At 50.7% G+C, this 14816-nt stretch overlaps 1 protein-coding gene across 5 annotated transcripts; it reads left to right on the top strand.

Annotated features, from left to right (window-relative positions):
• The first annotated feature begins 5 nt into the window (after positions 1 to 5).
• Positions 6 to 14563, top strand: TRUB2 (TruB pseudouridine synthase family member 2). 5 transcript variants are annotated; one of them, XR_003102436.3, is made up of 11 exons: positions 10 to 179; positions 912 to 1043; positions 4430 to 4504; positions 5667 to 5728; positions 7043 to 7124; positions 7839 to 7938; positions 8341 to 8417; positions 8905 to 8977; positions 9838 to 9974; positions 10775 to 11940; positions 13906 to 14563. XR_003102436.3 is itself a non-coding variant. In XM_025261747.3 (10 exons), exons 1-10 carry the CDS (start codon positions 71 to 73, stop codon positions 13923 to 13925), a joined length of 867 nt encoding a protein of 288 aa, XP_025117532.1. In that variant the 5' UTR covers positions 6 to 70; the 3' UTR covers positions 13926 to 14563. The 5 variants fall into 5 exon arrangements, 4 of the variants coding, with proteins under 4 accessions (XP_025117532.1, XP_025117533.1, XP_006065437.1 ...); XM_025261747.3 differs by lacking the exon at positions 10775 to 11940 and having other exon boundaries at positions 6 to 179; XM_025261748.3 differs by lacking the exons at positions 10775 to 11940; positions 13906 to 14563 and adding an exon at positions 10624 to 10760 and having other exon boundaries at positions 6 to 179.
• Positions 14564 to 14816: the final 253 nt, after the last annotated feature.

The raw sequence follows: 14816 nt of genomic DNA, 5'->3' as shown, positions 1-14816 counted from the left end.
GGGCGGGACCATACAGCACTTCCGTCCGCTTTCAACTGTTCGGCGAGCTCCGGTCTCGCGGGCTTCAGGTATGGGGTCCGCCGGCCTGGCTCGGCTGCAGGGGCTTTTCGCAGTCTACAAGCCCCCCGGGCTAAAATGGAAGCATCTACGGGATACCGTGGAGCTGCAGCTTCTGAAAGGTGAGTGCCTCGAGCCAGACCCAGGATCCCGCTCCCGTTCCCCAGGAGTCCATCTCAGCTTCTGATCCTTGTTGCAAAATAAGATCGTGTGACCCAGTCGTCTGGGCAGAGCCGTTTCCTAATTGTCTCTTCGGTTCACAGTACCTCGCTTTCTCCCGTGTTCAGATGGGTAAACAGATTCAGTACTGTCAGTGGTCATAAGTAATTAATAAGCGGTAAAGTCGAGAAAGCTGAGCGCCAAAGAATTGATGCTTTTGAACTGTGGTGTTGGAGAAGACTCTTGAGAGTCCCTTGGACTGCAAGGAGATCCAACCAGTCCATTCTAAAGGAGATCAGTCCTGGGTGTTCTTTGGAAGGACTGATGCTAAAGCTGAAACTCCAGTACTTTGGCCACCTCATGCGAAGAGTTCACTCATTGGAAAAGACTCTGATTCTGGGAGGGATTGGGGGCAAGAGGAGAAGGGGACCACAGAGGATGAGATGGCTGGATGGCATCACCGACTCGATGGACCTGAGTTTGAATGAACTCCTGGAGTTGGTGATGGACAGGGAGGCCTGGCGTGCTGCAATTCATGGGGTCACAAAGAGTCGGACAGGACTGAGTGACTGAACTGAACTGAAAGTCAAGATTTGAACCCAAGTCTGTTTCTTAACTTCTGCTCTTCTCTGCACCGTGGGCTTTCAGCTGTCTTCTACAACAGAATCGATGAGATGTTCTTTATGTGTATTCAGGTCTCAATGCTGGGAAGCCTCCTGCCCCTAAACAGCGTGTTCGCTTCCTGTTGGGACCCGTGGAAGGCAGCGAAGAGAAGGAGCTGACCCTCACAGCCACCCGTGTGCCCACACTCATCGACCATCCTCTGGGTAATGCGCATTCGGGACAGGGGCTGGGTGTCGCTTCCCCGGGAAATCCCTGCCCAAAGTCAGTGTGTCCCGGCCAGACTCCTCCTGTCCCAGACCAATGTCGGGCCACAGTGGCAATGAAGTATTTGACCAAAGATTGGCAGAATTTCCTGGAAAGGGCTAGATAGTCGATGTTTTAGGCTTTGCAGGTTTCTGTCGTTGTGGTGCAGAAGCAGCTATCGACAGTGTGTAATGAGCCTGGCTGTGTTCCAGTAACACTTTACCTGTGGATTTGTTGTTGTTTAGTCACTAAGTTGTGTTTGATTCATTTGGGACCTTGTGAATTGTAGCCTGCCAGGCTCCTCTGTTCATAGGATTTCCCAGGCAAGAATCCTGGAATGCGTTGCCATTTCCTTCTCAAGGGGATTGAACCCGCATCTCCTGCATTGGCCGGATTCTTTACCACTGAGCCACCAGGGAAACCAGGCATCACTGACTGAATGGACATGAGTTAGAGTAAACTCTGGGAGTTGGTGATGGACAGGGAGGCCTGGTGTGCTGGAGTCCATGGGGTCGCAAAGAGTCGGACATGACTGAGCGACTGAACTGAACTGACCATGGAAGCCCCTTACTTGTGGATACTGACATTTGGATTTCATATATTTTTCATATATCATGAAATAGTATTCTTTTCATTTTTTAAAAATCACTTATCATTTTAACTTGTGGGCCGTAAAAAAGCAAAACTTGAGGATTTGACCTGTGGACTGTAGTTTGCTGACCCGTTTATTATTCTGGGATTCCAGGTAAAAATTGAGACCCTCAGGTAGAAGTCCTAAGGACAGAATTTGGAGCTCCTATGAAAGAGTGACTTAAAAAATTTTTTTTTATTTTATTGAAGTATATTTGATTTACAATATTGTGTCAATCTGTGCTGTACAGCAAAGTGATTCAGTTATACGTATGTATACATTCTATTTCACATTCTTTTCCATTATGGTTTATCACAGGATATTTATCCTTTCTACATATGTGTGTGTGTGTGTGTGTGCGCGCGCTCAGTCGCTCAGTTGTGTCCCACTCTTTGCAACCCCGTGGACTGTAGCCAGGCTTCTCTGTCCATGGAATTTTCCAGGCAAGAATACTGGACTGGGCTGCCATTTCCTTCTCCAGGGGGTCTTCCAGACGCCGGGATCAAGTGTGAATCTCTTGTGTCTGTTGCATTGGCAGGTGGATTCTTTCCCACTGTGCCACCTGGGAAGCCCATTCTATATAAAATAGTTTGCATCTGCTAATCCTAAACTCGCAATTCATCATTCCCCTACTTCCCTTCCCCTTTGACAACCACAAATCTGTTCTCTATGTCTGTGAAGAGTGATATTTTATAGTCAATGAAGCTAACCAACAGTGAAACTAGTTCCAATAATGAGCCCCCATCATTAGATATAATTAAAGTATATATTTGGGAGGCTATAGGAAGGCTAAGGAGCTTAGAGGCCAGGAACCTCTAAAACTGCTTGGACAGAAATATTCAGTGAGTCAACAGTATTCAGTTCAGTTGCTCAGTCGTGTCCAACTCTTTGCGACCCCATGGACTGCAGCAGGTCAGGTTTCCCTGTCCATCACCAACTCCCAGAGCTTGCTCAAACTCATGTCCATCCAGTCGGTGATGCCACCCAACCATCTCATCCTCTGTCATCCCCTTCTCCTCCTGCCTTCAATCTTACCCAGCATCAGGGTCTTTTCTAGTGAGTCAGTCCTTCGCATCAGGTAGCCAAAGTACTGGAGTTTCAGCTTCACCATCAGTCCTTCTAATGAATATTCAGGACTGATTTCCTTTAGGACTCATTGGTTTGATCTCCTTGCAGTCCAAAGGACTCTGAAGAGTCTTCTCAAACACCATAGTTCAAAAGCATCAATCTTTGGCACTCAGCTTTCTTTAAAGTCCAACTCTCCCACCCATACATAACTACTGGAAAAACCATAGCTTTGACTAAAGGGACCTTTGTTGGCAAAGTAATGTCTCTGCTTTTTAATATGCTGTCTAGGTTGGTCATAGCTTTTCTTCCAGTGAGCAAGCATCTTTTAATTTCATGGCTGCAGTCACCATCTGCAGTGATTTTGGAGCTCAAAAAAATAAAGGCTCTCACCATTTCCATTGTTTCCCCATCTATTTGCCATGAAGTGATGGGACCAGATGCCATGATCTTAGTGTTCTGAATGTTGAGTTTTAAGCCAACTTTTTCACTCACCTCTTTCACTTTCATCAAGAAGCTCTTTAATTCTTCTCTGCTTTCTGCCATGAGGATGGTGTCATCTGCATATCTGAGGTTATTGGTATTTCTCCTGGCAGTCTTGATTCCAGCTTATGATTCATCCAGCCCGGCATTTCACATGATGTACTCTGCATATAAGTTAAATAAGCAGGGTTACAATATACAGCCTTAATGTACTCCTTTCCCAATTTGGAATCAGTCTGTTGTTCCATGTCCAGTTGTAACTGTTGCTTCTTGACCTACGTACAGGTTTCTCAGGAGGTAGGTAAGGTGGTCTGGTATTCTCATCTCTTTAAGAATTTTCCACCATTTCCAAAACCCCTTGGACAGAAATATTCAGTGAGTCCACAGTATAACAACAGCAGTAGCAAGTATGATGTGTTGAGGGCCTACTCTGTACTAGGTACTATGTTAGGCTTTTCCCAAGTACCATCTCATTGAATCCTGTGAACTGGGTCCTAGTCCCATTTCACAAATGATAAGATGGAAGTTCAGTGTTGGCTAATGTTAAATCATGTAGCCTGGATTCATTAGGCTCTTAACTACCCCATACTGTTACCCTAGGTTCCTCTTGATCTTCAGAAATGTAAAAGCTTCTAGCTCATTCCTGCATCCTTCATTTTTTTTTTTTTGACATCTTTTCTTGAAGTATAATTTATGTACAAAAACATGTACATAATTATATCAGTTTGATGAGTCATTCATTCTTTTGGGAAATGGGTTATTTCCTGAGCAGTTAGTGAGTTCTGGGCTCTGTGAACACACAGACCCAGGAATCTGCAGCCTCCATTTTCTCACTGGGAGACTGTCCAGAACCCGCCTTCCACAGGAGCTGGATAGGGAACCCCCCAGTCTTAATTCCAGTGTTCTTCCCAGTGCACTCAAAGCCCTTCATTGAGGGAATGGTGACAGGCAGACTTACCAGGCCTTTTGGGTTGCCTTTTCTCTGGGCCCTGGAAACTGAAGAATGGTTTGGGACCCCAGGTTCCTTGGTGGGGAAGCCTGAAAGTCCAGCTTGATGCTGATTTGGGCTCCATGAGGCAACATTCTAGGAATGAGATTGCCATGTGGGCCTAAAGCCATTCTGGAGGCTGGGTTCATTGGATAAAGACCTTGTTTGTTTCTTTCCAGTTCGTGGACTCGCATTCACCAGCCTGAAGGTTGGCGTGGGACACCGGCTGGATTCCCAGGCGTCTGGGGTGCTTGGTAGGTGGTGTGGTGAGCCTGGGGCACAGTGATAGAGGCCTGGGGAGCTCTGAGGAGCCCAGTCCACTTCTCAACTGACGGCCACTTCCCACTCCTGCCTTCTTCCCCTGATCCCTCCCAAGTCTGATCTCTAGGAAGACAACTGGTGGAAAGAGGGATGTCCTGATCGTTCACCCTTATCAAGTGACTCTTACCTGTGACATGTGGTTTGAAACCCTTTGTACACATGAATTCACCATAACAACATTGTTTGGTAGATACCGTATGATTTTAGGAAGAAAAGTAAGCCTCGAGGAGCACAGATGATTTGTCTTGGGTCATGTAGCGAGTGAGTCCCTGGACCAGAGAGGGAAAGCCTCTTGCTTGTGTAGGGTAGCTAAGTGCCTGCCCTGGCCCCGCTGGCAGAGCTTTAGATGTCACTGGGCACACAAAGCCCTGAGTCATGAGCCATCTGTGTCCCCAGGGTCAGGCGGTGGCCACGTCCTCCATGCACAATAGTCACAGCAACTTGTCCTGCTTCCTGGGACACAGGCGGGCGGACGTGATCTCATGTGCCCCTCCCGGGGTACCCTCTCCAGGAGTGAATGGAGGGTCATTCTTTCCTTCAGCCAGAGGGAGAAACAGACCCGAGGAAAGGCAGGGAGTGGCCACAATGCCCCCGCTTATTGGGCCTGTCCTTTGTGCTGACCGCTTCCTTCCTGCTCATTGCCTCGGTCATCACAACACCCACAGGGATCGGACAGTAATTTTATCCCCATTTTACTGATGCGGAGCCTGAGACCCCAGGAGGTTAAAGGACATGCTGAGAACCATCCCCAGATGGGAGTATAGGTCTGTGTGACTGGGCTGGTGGTCTCTTACTTTTGAGTGTCAGGATCCCCAGGGAGCTTGCTAAGGATCCTAGCCCTCCACCCCCACCCCTCCCCCTACTCCCACTCCCACTTTGAGTCAGAGTCAGTATATGTGGTTGGGACCCGGAAATCTGCCTTTTCATACACGTGCCCAGAGGCTTCCTTGCTTCCAGTAGAAGATGCTCTCCTTGCCCCCTGGCTGCCACACGCATCAGCCGTGGGAGTGTTCTGCTGGAGGGGGTGGGGGTTGGAGAGCCCAGGGGAACCGGAAGAGGGAGCCCAATGTAAGATCAGGCTGGGGTACCTTTCAGTGCTCGGCGTGGGACACGGACGCGGGCTCCTCACTGACATGTACAACGCTCACCTCACCAAGGTACGGGGGCTGGGGACTGCCTGCTTATTCCTCCGCCCTTTCCCTGGGGGTCACTGGTAGGATTCTGAAGTGGAGAGGATTCCACGAGGGATACCCCGGACATCAGACGGCATTTTGGGGCAGGGCAGGTCTTGTGCTGGGGAAGCTGTAACAACAGCATCATCGTGACAGCTGGCGTTGTCCCATGCTGACTGCTCTGTGCCCAGCCATGTGTGGACCCCCTCATGGATGCCTTACAGCGTCCCCGTGAGATGGGATCTACTGTTAACCCATTTTACAGATGAAAGAATGAGGCCCCAAAGAGGAGATGACACTTGTTCTGCCTCACACAGCCTTTATTTCTTAAATTTTTTTGGCCACACCACTGGGCTTGCAGGATCTTAGTTCCTCAACCAGGGATTGAACCCTTGGCCCCAGCGGTGAAAGTGCAGAGTCCTACCCATTGGACTGCCAGGGAATTCCCTCACATGGCCTCTAAGGAGGCAGAGCTGGGATTTGAACCTGGGTCTGTCTGACCCCAGAGCCTGATCTTGATACCACTGCATTCTCTCTGCAACGCTGAGAAGTGGATACCACTGTCTCAGCGTCAGGGAGCTTGCATCCCTGCTGAGCCGTGGGGTCTGGCTTCACGAGTGTGTGCAGAGATGCCACGTTAGGAGACCCAGGCTGTGCGTGGTTAAGAGCAGAGGCTGTGGAGCCCAGCGGCTTCACTGTGAGACTGCAGCTTGTAGCACTGTTGGAGCCAGCTCTGTGTCCTAGGCTGGATTACTTAACATCTGCGCGTCCACTTCCTCATCTTTGAAATGGGAGTGAAAACAGTACCTCCTCCGTGGGCTTACTGTGAAGATTAAATGAGTGGCAGTGTGTAACGGGCCCAGCGCAGCCACTCGCACGTGGTGGGTGCTCAGTTGATGTCCTCGCTGTCATCCCCGCTGTCATTGTCGTTACTCTCATCTGAGGCAGAGGCAGGTAGCTGCACAGATCATGTTTGGAGGGAAGGGAGAAGCCGACAGTTTCCGGGGAGGGGCCTGGGAGGCTCCAGTGTCAGGTTGGGTGGAAGTGGAGAGGCGTGGAGGCTGGGGGTGGTCACAGGGTGGCTCTGGGCGCCCTGTGCAGGCTGCCGATGCTGCTTGCTGTCACAGGAAAGTCCGGTGCCCTTCCCCAGGGGGCAGCTGGGCAGGGGCCGAGCGCCCAAGCTCCCTGAGCGCCCCCCACCCCCAGCCTCAGTCTAGCACCCTGGGGGTCTGAGCTGCTGGACCACACCTCCTTCCTCTGTGCAGGGCTTAGACCATGCCTTGCCTCCCCGTCCTCCAGGATTACACCGTGCGCGGCCTCCTGGGCAAAGCCACAGACGACTTCTGTGAGGACGGGCGGCTGGTGGAGAAGACGACGTACGGTAAGAGCCCAAGGGAGTCCTAGGCGGGGGGGCAGGAAGAGTGAGTGCTCCCGCCCTTTCACTTGCTTTCTTGATGCTTCACCCCGACGTGGGCTGTGAGGGTCCCTCTCAAACACTCACAGACACACCAAGCCAGGGCTGGCTCCTGGGGGCATGGACACGTGATTCTGTCTTCCGAGAATGCCCTGTCCTCCCCACGCTTTCTCACCTGGCTTAACTGTCACCTCCCCAGGGAAGCTTCTCCAGCCCCCAGGCTTGGACCAGGTGTACTGTCAGAAGTCATCAGCTGATGATCAGTGGTTTTAATGTCTGTCTCCCACCAGGATGTCACCCACGAGAGCAGGATGGTGTAGTTCCACTCCTGTGGTCCCACATGGCACTGGGCCTGGGATGTGGGAAACGCTGGATGGATCACTGGATGGGTGATGGATGGATGGATGGATGGATGGATGGGTAGATGGATAGGTGGCTTGTTCTTCATTTCTTGCTCTCCCCATGTTCTAAACTGTCCTGTAGGATCTGTTGCATTTGCTTGTTTGACACGTTTCTGAGCATCAACATGCCCCAGTCATTGTGGGGCGCACATATGGTGGATCAGATGGGGTCCCCAGTATCAGTGATCTCACAGTCTAGCAAGGAGAGCAGACACACCGCTACGTCTTCTGGAGAAGATTAAAAACACAGCAAAGCAATGCTATGTGTTTGTACTTGTAGGTGTGTGTCAACTACCAACAAAATGTTCTGAAGACAGCTACCAGGCTGACGCTTTTGGGAGAGCGGAAGCTGGAATTTGGAGGAGGGGAGGTGTTTGTTGGTATTGGTCTGAATTTCTGGAAGAAGATTCTTAAGTCATTAAAAACTATTGTAAACACACAGGAAAACTAAGTGCCAGGAAAGAGAAGCAGGTAGAGTGTCAGGAGCCAGGAGGAGGAAGCTGCTAGCTTCCAGATGAGACAACAGCACGAATGAAACCAGACAGGAGGGATGAGAGGCCCATGCCCTTCCCAGCTGGCCAATCTTTAGTCCCTACACCTGCTCTCAGAGCTCTGGCCAGTGGAGTCAGAAGTTGGTGCCTGTCCCAGCTGGCCCACAGGCTCGGCCCCACGCAGGTTTGAGCATCCCTAGGCTTTGCTGCTGCCTTCCCTAGAATCCCTCGGTGGGACCAGTATGCAGAGCCACTCCCACTTCTTGCCAACCCACTTCTGTGTTTGGACAGGTGGCACCCTCCCTCCAGGGATGCCTGGCATGAAAAACCTTGGACTGGGGCTCAAGGGGCCTGGCTTAGAAGAGCAGGCAAGTCATATCATACTATGAGCCTCATTTCTAGAAAAAAGTGGGATTTTTTTTTTTTTTTGGTTGGTTGGTTTTTTTGGGGTGAGAGGATGGTGTGGTTTTTTTTTTCCCTGAGCCACATGGCATGCCGGATCTTAGCTCCCTGACCAGGGATCAAACCCATGCCCCCTGCATTGGGAGAGCAGAGTCTTAATGACTAGACCAATCAGGGAAGTCCCAAGAACAAAGCGTTCTTAACCTGGAGCCTGTGAATCCCTTGAATTTGTCCTCCAGACATTGAGTTCATGTGTATATTTCTGAGAAGAGTGTCCAGAGCTTTCATAAGATTCTCAAAGGACTCTCAACCCCCCTACATGGGAACCCTGGGGCCTAAGGATGCGTGGGACCCCCTCTCGGTTCCAAGGACAGGGCTGATTTGTGGGAAGGAAATTTCTAGTTTGCTGTCTCAGTGGGCACCTGTGTGCTTACCACTGCCTGGCTTTTCCAGACCACGTGACCAGAGAGAAGTTGGACCGCATCCTGGCTGTGATCCAAGGTTCCCATCAGAAGGCTCTGGTGACGTAAGAGAGGCCTGGCCCACACCTCCCTGCAAGCGGGACCTCAAGAAAGCGCTGGGTGGTTGTTCAGTGGCTAAGTCGTGTCCAACTCTTGATGACGCCATGGACAGCAGCACACCAGGCTTCCCTGTCCTTCACCATCTCCCAGAGTTTGCTCAAACTCATGTCCATTGAGTCATTGATGCCATTCAACCATCTCATCCTCTGTTGCCCCCCTCTCCTCCTGCCTTCAGTCTTTCCCAGCATCAGGGTCTTTTCAAGTGAGTTGGCTCTTGGCATCAGGTGGCCAAAGTATTGGAGCTTCAGCTTCAGCATCAGTCCTCCCAACAAATATTCAGAGTTGATTTCCTTTAGGAAGTGCTGGGAGGGGGTGGGCGGGGATGGGGGTGGGGCAGTGCTCGAAGGGTAAGAAGTTAACCCACAGGACTCTTGTAGGCTCTGCCTGCCCTGGGGCAGATTCCATGGATCTTCCTTTCTGAGCCCCAAACCAGGCACAAGCACCCACTCCTTTCAGGGTGTGCAGAAATGTTTCCTTGTGCCAGGGCATGGGCCAGCCCCTGGAGAGATCAAGGGGAACAAGAGACCCTGGCTGGGCTCGTAGGGAATATATGAGCTAACAGAGAAGAAAGCCAGGCGACCACAGCATCTCAGCAGAGAGTCAGGTGGAAGTAGTCAGTGCAGGTACAACTGAACGGGGGTAGAGCCTGCGGTTCAGGATTGGAGGGCACCGGAAGAGGCTGCTGTGAAGGTGGCTAGAGGGACTGAGAAGGTGGGAAGCGAATGAAGAGCTTCAGGAAAGGCATGAGTGGGGCAGGGCTGGAGTAGGCGGTCAGCTGCCTGATCTGGCCCCTTCTGATCCCCAGGTACTCCAACCTTGACCTACAGACCCAGGAGGCCTACGAGATGGCCGTTAGTGGCGTGATCCGGCCCATGAACAAGTCCCCGATGCTGATCACTGGCATCCGATGCCTCCAGTTTGCACCTCCGGAATTCCTCTTAGGTAAGTTGCTCCAGGAAGTTGGGACAGCACCACGGGGCTCCCGAGTTCATGTAGTCACTGTGGGAGACCCTTGCAGAGGCCAGCATGTGTGAGCGCTGATCTCAGCTGGTCAAGGCAGCAGGGGCCCTCTTCCTTCCCAGCCTGAAGCTGGACTTGGCTGATCGCACGGCTCACAGAGCAGATAGATGTCTCCTGCCAAGTCCCCCTTTGAAGCCAGACCTTAACAAGCAGAGGTTATATGTAGTGGTTCCTCTCCAGAGCCGCCCAGTGTCTCAGGTCACTGTGGGGCATCAGACACCACTTTCCCCTCCACCCTGATCCCACCCAGCTCAGCACCTGCTCCTTCACCACTTTCTTTCTTGTGTTAACAAGGGCTCCTTTCTTGAGTGCTGACCAAGACTCTCCTGATGCTTAGTGTGTTATAGAAATGATTCCTAACAACCACATTTTTTTTTTTTTTTGGCTTCACCATGTGGCTTACCAGATCTTAGTTCACTGACTAGGGATTGAACCCATGCCCCTTGCAGTGGAAGCATGGTGTCCTAACCACTGGACCACAAGGAAAGTCCCAACCTGGGGGTTCCTCTGAAAAGGCAGATTCTGATTGAGCAGGTCTGGATGGGGCCTGAGACTCTGCCTGTCTTAACAGACTTTCAGGGCCTGCCCTGAGCTACACTTGGAGGAGGAAGGCGTCTGGCTAAGGTTATCACACAGCCAGGAGGGCTCCCGGGGTGTGGACCTAGATCGGTGACACCAGAGGCTGTGCTCCTGACCGCCACCTTGCTGTGTGTCCCTGGCAGAGGTGCAGTGCATGCATGAGACACAGAAGCAGCTGCGAAGGCTGGTGCATGAAATCGGCCTGGAGCTGAAGACCACCGCTGTGTGTACCCAGGTGCGGCGGACACGGGACGGCTTCTTCACCCTGGATGATGCCCTCCTGAGGACCCAGTGGGACCTACCGAACATCCAGGATGCCATCCAGGCTGCAGCACCCCGGGTGGCGGCAGAGCTGGAGAAGAGCTTGAGGCCTTGGCTGGGCACCCAGGAGCCCCCTGGTCCAGGCCAGCCCTGGGACTCCAAGAGGCCACGCTCTGCCTTGGGGCCAGAGAGCCACGTGGGGCATTGACAGGCCAGCAGCTGGCGGAACAGTGGATGTCTAAAAATAAGAGCTGGTGGAACAGTGGGTGTCTAAAAATAAGAATTGTTCGTGGCTGGAACTGCTAACTGCAGAACACGAGAGCAGGAGGGGCTTTTTTGCACATGACAGAAAGCCTGAAGCTGTAAGAGAAACCATTAACAGGGAGTTCCCTAGTCAGGGAACTAAGATCCTGCAAGCTGTGTAGTGTTGCCAAAGGAAAAAAAAAGATCAACAGACTTGGCCCAGTTAAAAACTCTGTACAGAGGAAAAGATGCTAAATGAATGACGGATAAAAAATAGTTGTTATAAGTTTAAGCAATAATATTTATAATATATAAAGAGTTCTTACAAAACAATAAGAAAAGCATGACAAGAAAGTTGATCAAATGACGTGAATTGTGTGTTTGTATTGTAAAAGCAATCCAGATGGCTAGTAAACCTCAAATGATGTTCAGACTCTAATGATGAAAGACATTCAGATGAAAATGAGATGACTTTTCCTTGCCTTTCAAATAAATTAAGAAAAAGATAACATCCATTATTGGGGAGGATGTGAGAAGATGGGCGATTTATACACTTGGTGCCAAGTTGCTTCAGTCATATCCGACTCTTTGTGACCCACAGACTGTAGCCCGCCGGGCTAGCTCTGTCCATGGGATTTTCCAGGCAAGAAAATGAGTGGGTTGCCATTTCCTTCTCCAGGGGATCTTCCCAAGCCAGAAACTAGCGTCTCCTGTGTTGGCAGGCAGATTCTTTACCACCAGAGCCATCTGGGAATACGCTTGCTAGGAATACACAACTGTGTAACCTTTCAGGAGTAATTCGATGGTATGTATCAGCATTTAAAATACTCCTGCCCTGGGACTTCCTTGGTGGTCTGGTGGTTAAGAATCTGCCTGCCAGTGCGTGGTACGTGGATTTGATTCCTGCTCTGTGAACTAAGACACCACATGCCCCTGGGTAGCTAAGCCCCACAGTGACTGAGTCCTTGAGCTTGTGCTCTGTAACAAGAGAGGGATCAAACTTGGGCCCCCTCTGTTGGGAGTATAGAGTCTTAACCACTGGACTGCCAGGGAAGTCCTGGAAGGAAATCATTCTTAAAGGAATGAAAACAAGGTCGTATTCTGTGGTCCCAGGGATTAGGACTTTAACACGTAAATTTTTCGGGGACATGACTCATAACAGGTGGTTAGATACTCACCTGGGCTGGCCCAGTGCTTCTCAGAGCCCTGCTGTCCTGTAACCAGAAAACTCCCCCTGAGGTCAGGGGAGGCCCCTTCTTCCCCTCCACTACCCCTGTTACCACCACAGCAGTGGCTGACTGGGGCACGTGTTATGCTGTGGTTAATAAACATTACCCCAGAACTTCATGGGAGCGGTGAGGACCAGGGCTGTTCAAAACTCCTCGCTGCCAGCCCAGGGAAGCGGCGAGGGCGCAGGGCCCCAGAGGCTCTCAGAGAGGCTCCCTGGGGCATGGACTGTAGCTGACCCCTCCAGGGCCTCTTCCATGGGACCCTGGACCATGGAAGAGGAGCTGGGACGTGTATTTGATCCCTGCTCTGTGAACTAAGATACCACATGCCCCTGGTAACTAACCAAGCAGCTCCTCTTCCATGGTCCAAATAAGAATTTAAGTTTTTATTGCACTGTATATAAGAAGTGTATCTGGGGACTTCCCTGGTGGTCCAGTGACTAAGATTCCACACTCCCAATGCAGGGACCCCAGGTTCCTTCAGAGCAACTAGATCCCACATTCCACAACTAAAAGTTGGCACACTGCAGCTAGAAGTTTCCCTGTGCTGTAACTAAGACTGGTGCAGCCAGGTAAAAAATTATTACTTAAAGGAATGGAGACAGCGACAGACTTTTTATTCTTGGACTCCAAAATCACTGCAGATAGTGACTGCAGCCATGAAATTAAAAGACGCTCCTTGAAAGAAAAACAATGACCAACCCAGACAGCATATTAAAAAGCGGAGACATTACTTTGCCAACAAAGGTCCATCTAGTCAAACCTATGGTTTTTCCAGTAGTCATGTATGGATGTGAGAGTTGGACTATAAATAAAGCTGAGCCCCGAAGTATTGATGCTTTCGAACTGTGGCATTAAAGAAGACTCTTGCGAGTCCCTTGGACTGCAAGGAGATCCAACCAGTCAGTCCTAAAGGAAATCAGTCTTGAATATTCATTGGAAGGACTGATGCTGAAGCTGAAACTCCAATACTTTGGCCACCTGATGCAAAGAACTGATTCATTTGAAAAGATCCTGATGCTGGGAAGGATTGAGGTCGGGAGGAGAAGGGGACCACAGAGGATGAGATGGTTGGGTGGCATCACCAATTTGATGGACATGAGTTTGAGCAAGCTCTGGGAGTTGGTGATGGACAGGGAAGCCTGGTGTGCTACAGTTCATGGGGTTGTAAAGAGACACGACTGAGCGACTGAACTGAAGTGATTATTTTCTGGTTGTGCTGAGTCTTCATTGCTACGCACAGGCTTTCTTTAGTTGCGCTGAGCCGGGGCTACTCTTCATTGCGGTGCACCAGCTTCTCATTGCGGTGGCTTCTCCTGTTGTGGAACGCAGGCTGTAAGTGCATGGACTTTAGTAGTTGTGGCTGTCAGGACTTAGAGCTTGGGGGCTTCAGCAGTTGCGGTGCAGAGGCTTAGTGCCCCATGGCATGTGGAATCTTTCTGGACCAGGGATCGAACCTGCGTCCCCTGTAGTGGCAGGCAGATTCTTCACCACTGGACCACCAGGGAAGTTCAGAGACTATAGTAATCCCTGTTTTACAGATGAGGAAACTGAGGCATGAAGGGGACAAATAACAAGCCAAAGGACACCTGACAAGGGAGGCCCGAGCCCGAGACCACATCTGTGCTGTTCGGAGTCAGCGTTACTGACCGCCACACCATCCTGCCTCTTCTCGAGCTATTGCTGCTTTTGTGGGGTTGTTTACTAACCAAGTCCCAGGCCTGGCACATGGTAGGCACTTAGGCACTTTTTGTTTAAGGACCTGAGTGCCTGGGCTTCCCTGGTGGCTCAGTGGTAAAGACTCTGCCTGCCAATGCAGGTGTCATGGGTTCGATCCCTGGCCTGGGAGGATCCCATATGCTTCAGAGCAACTAAGCCCATGTGCCACAATTACTGAGCCCACACGCTGCAGCTACTGAAGCCCGGGTGCCCTAGGGCCTGTCCTCTACAGTAAGAGAAGCCACCTCAACAAGAAGCCTGGATTCACCACAACTAGAGACTAGCAGCCCCTCGCCGTAACTAGAGAAAAATCTGTGCGACCACGAAGACCCAGCATAGCCAAAGGGAAAAAAACGAACTGAGTATGTATTGTGATACTGTGATGTAAAAAGAAGTATATTTTTGGGTCTTCCTCCCTAGCTTCCAGCCAGAGCTCCTAAAACCCTTGTAATTTCCTAAGCGATAAAGGTGAAAAGAACATCTTGAATATCTTCTGTTGTATGTTTTATGCCCAGTTCCTGAAAGAGCTCCAGAAAGTGAGTGGCAAGCATCTTTTCTTATAACAAGCCCCTTTCAGAACTTCCCTAGTGAATCAGTCAGTAAAGAATCCGCTTGCAATGCAGGAGACCTGAGTTTGATCCCTGGGTTGGGAAGATCCCCTGGAAAAGGGAAAGGCTACCCACTCCGGTGTTCTTGCCTGGAGAATCCCAGGGATGGGGGAACCTGGTGGGCT

Source organism: Bubalus bubalis, chromosome 12, assembly GCF_019923935.1.
Source record: "Bubalus bubalis isolate 160015118507 breed Murrah chromosome 12, NDDB_SH_1, whole genome shotgun sequence".
Classification (NCBI taxonomy): domain Eukaryota; kingdom Metazoa; phylum Chordata; class Mammalia; order Artiodactyla; family Bovidae; genus Bubalus; species Bubalus bubalis.
The sequence above is the reverse complement of the archived record's forward strand: the minus strand, read 5'-3'. Positions and strand labels throughout refer to the sequence as shown.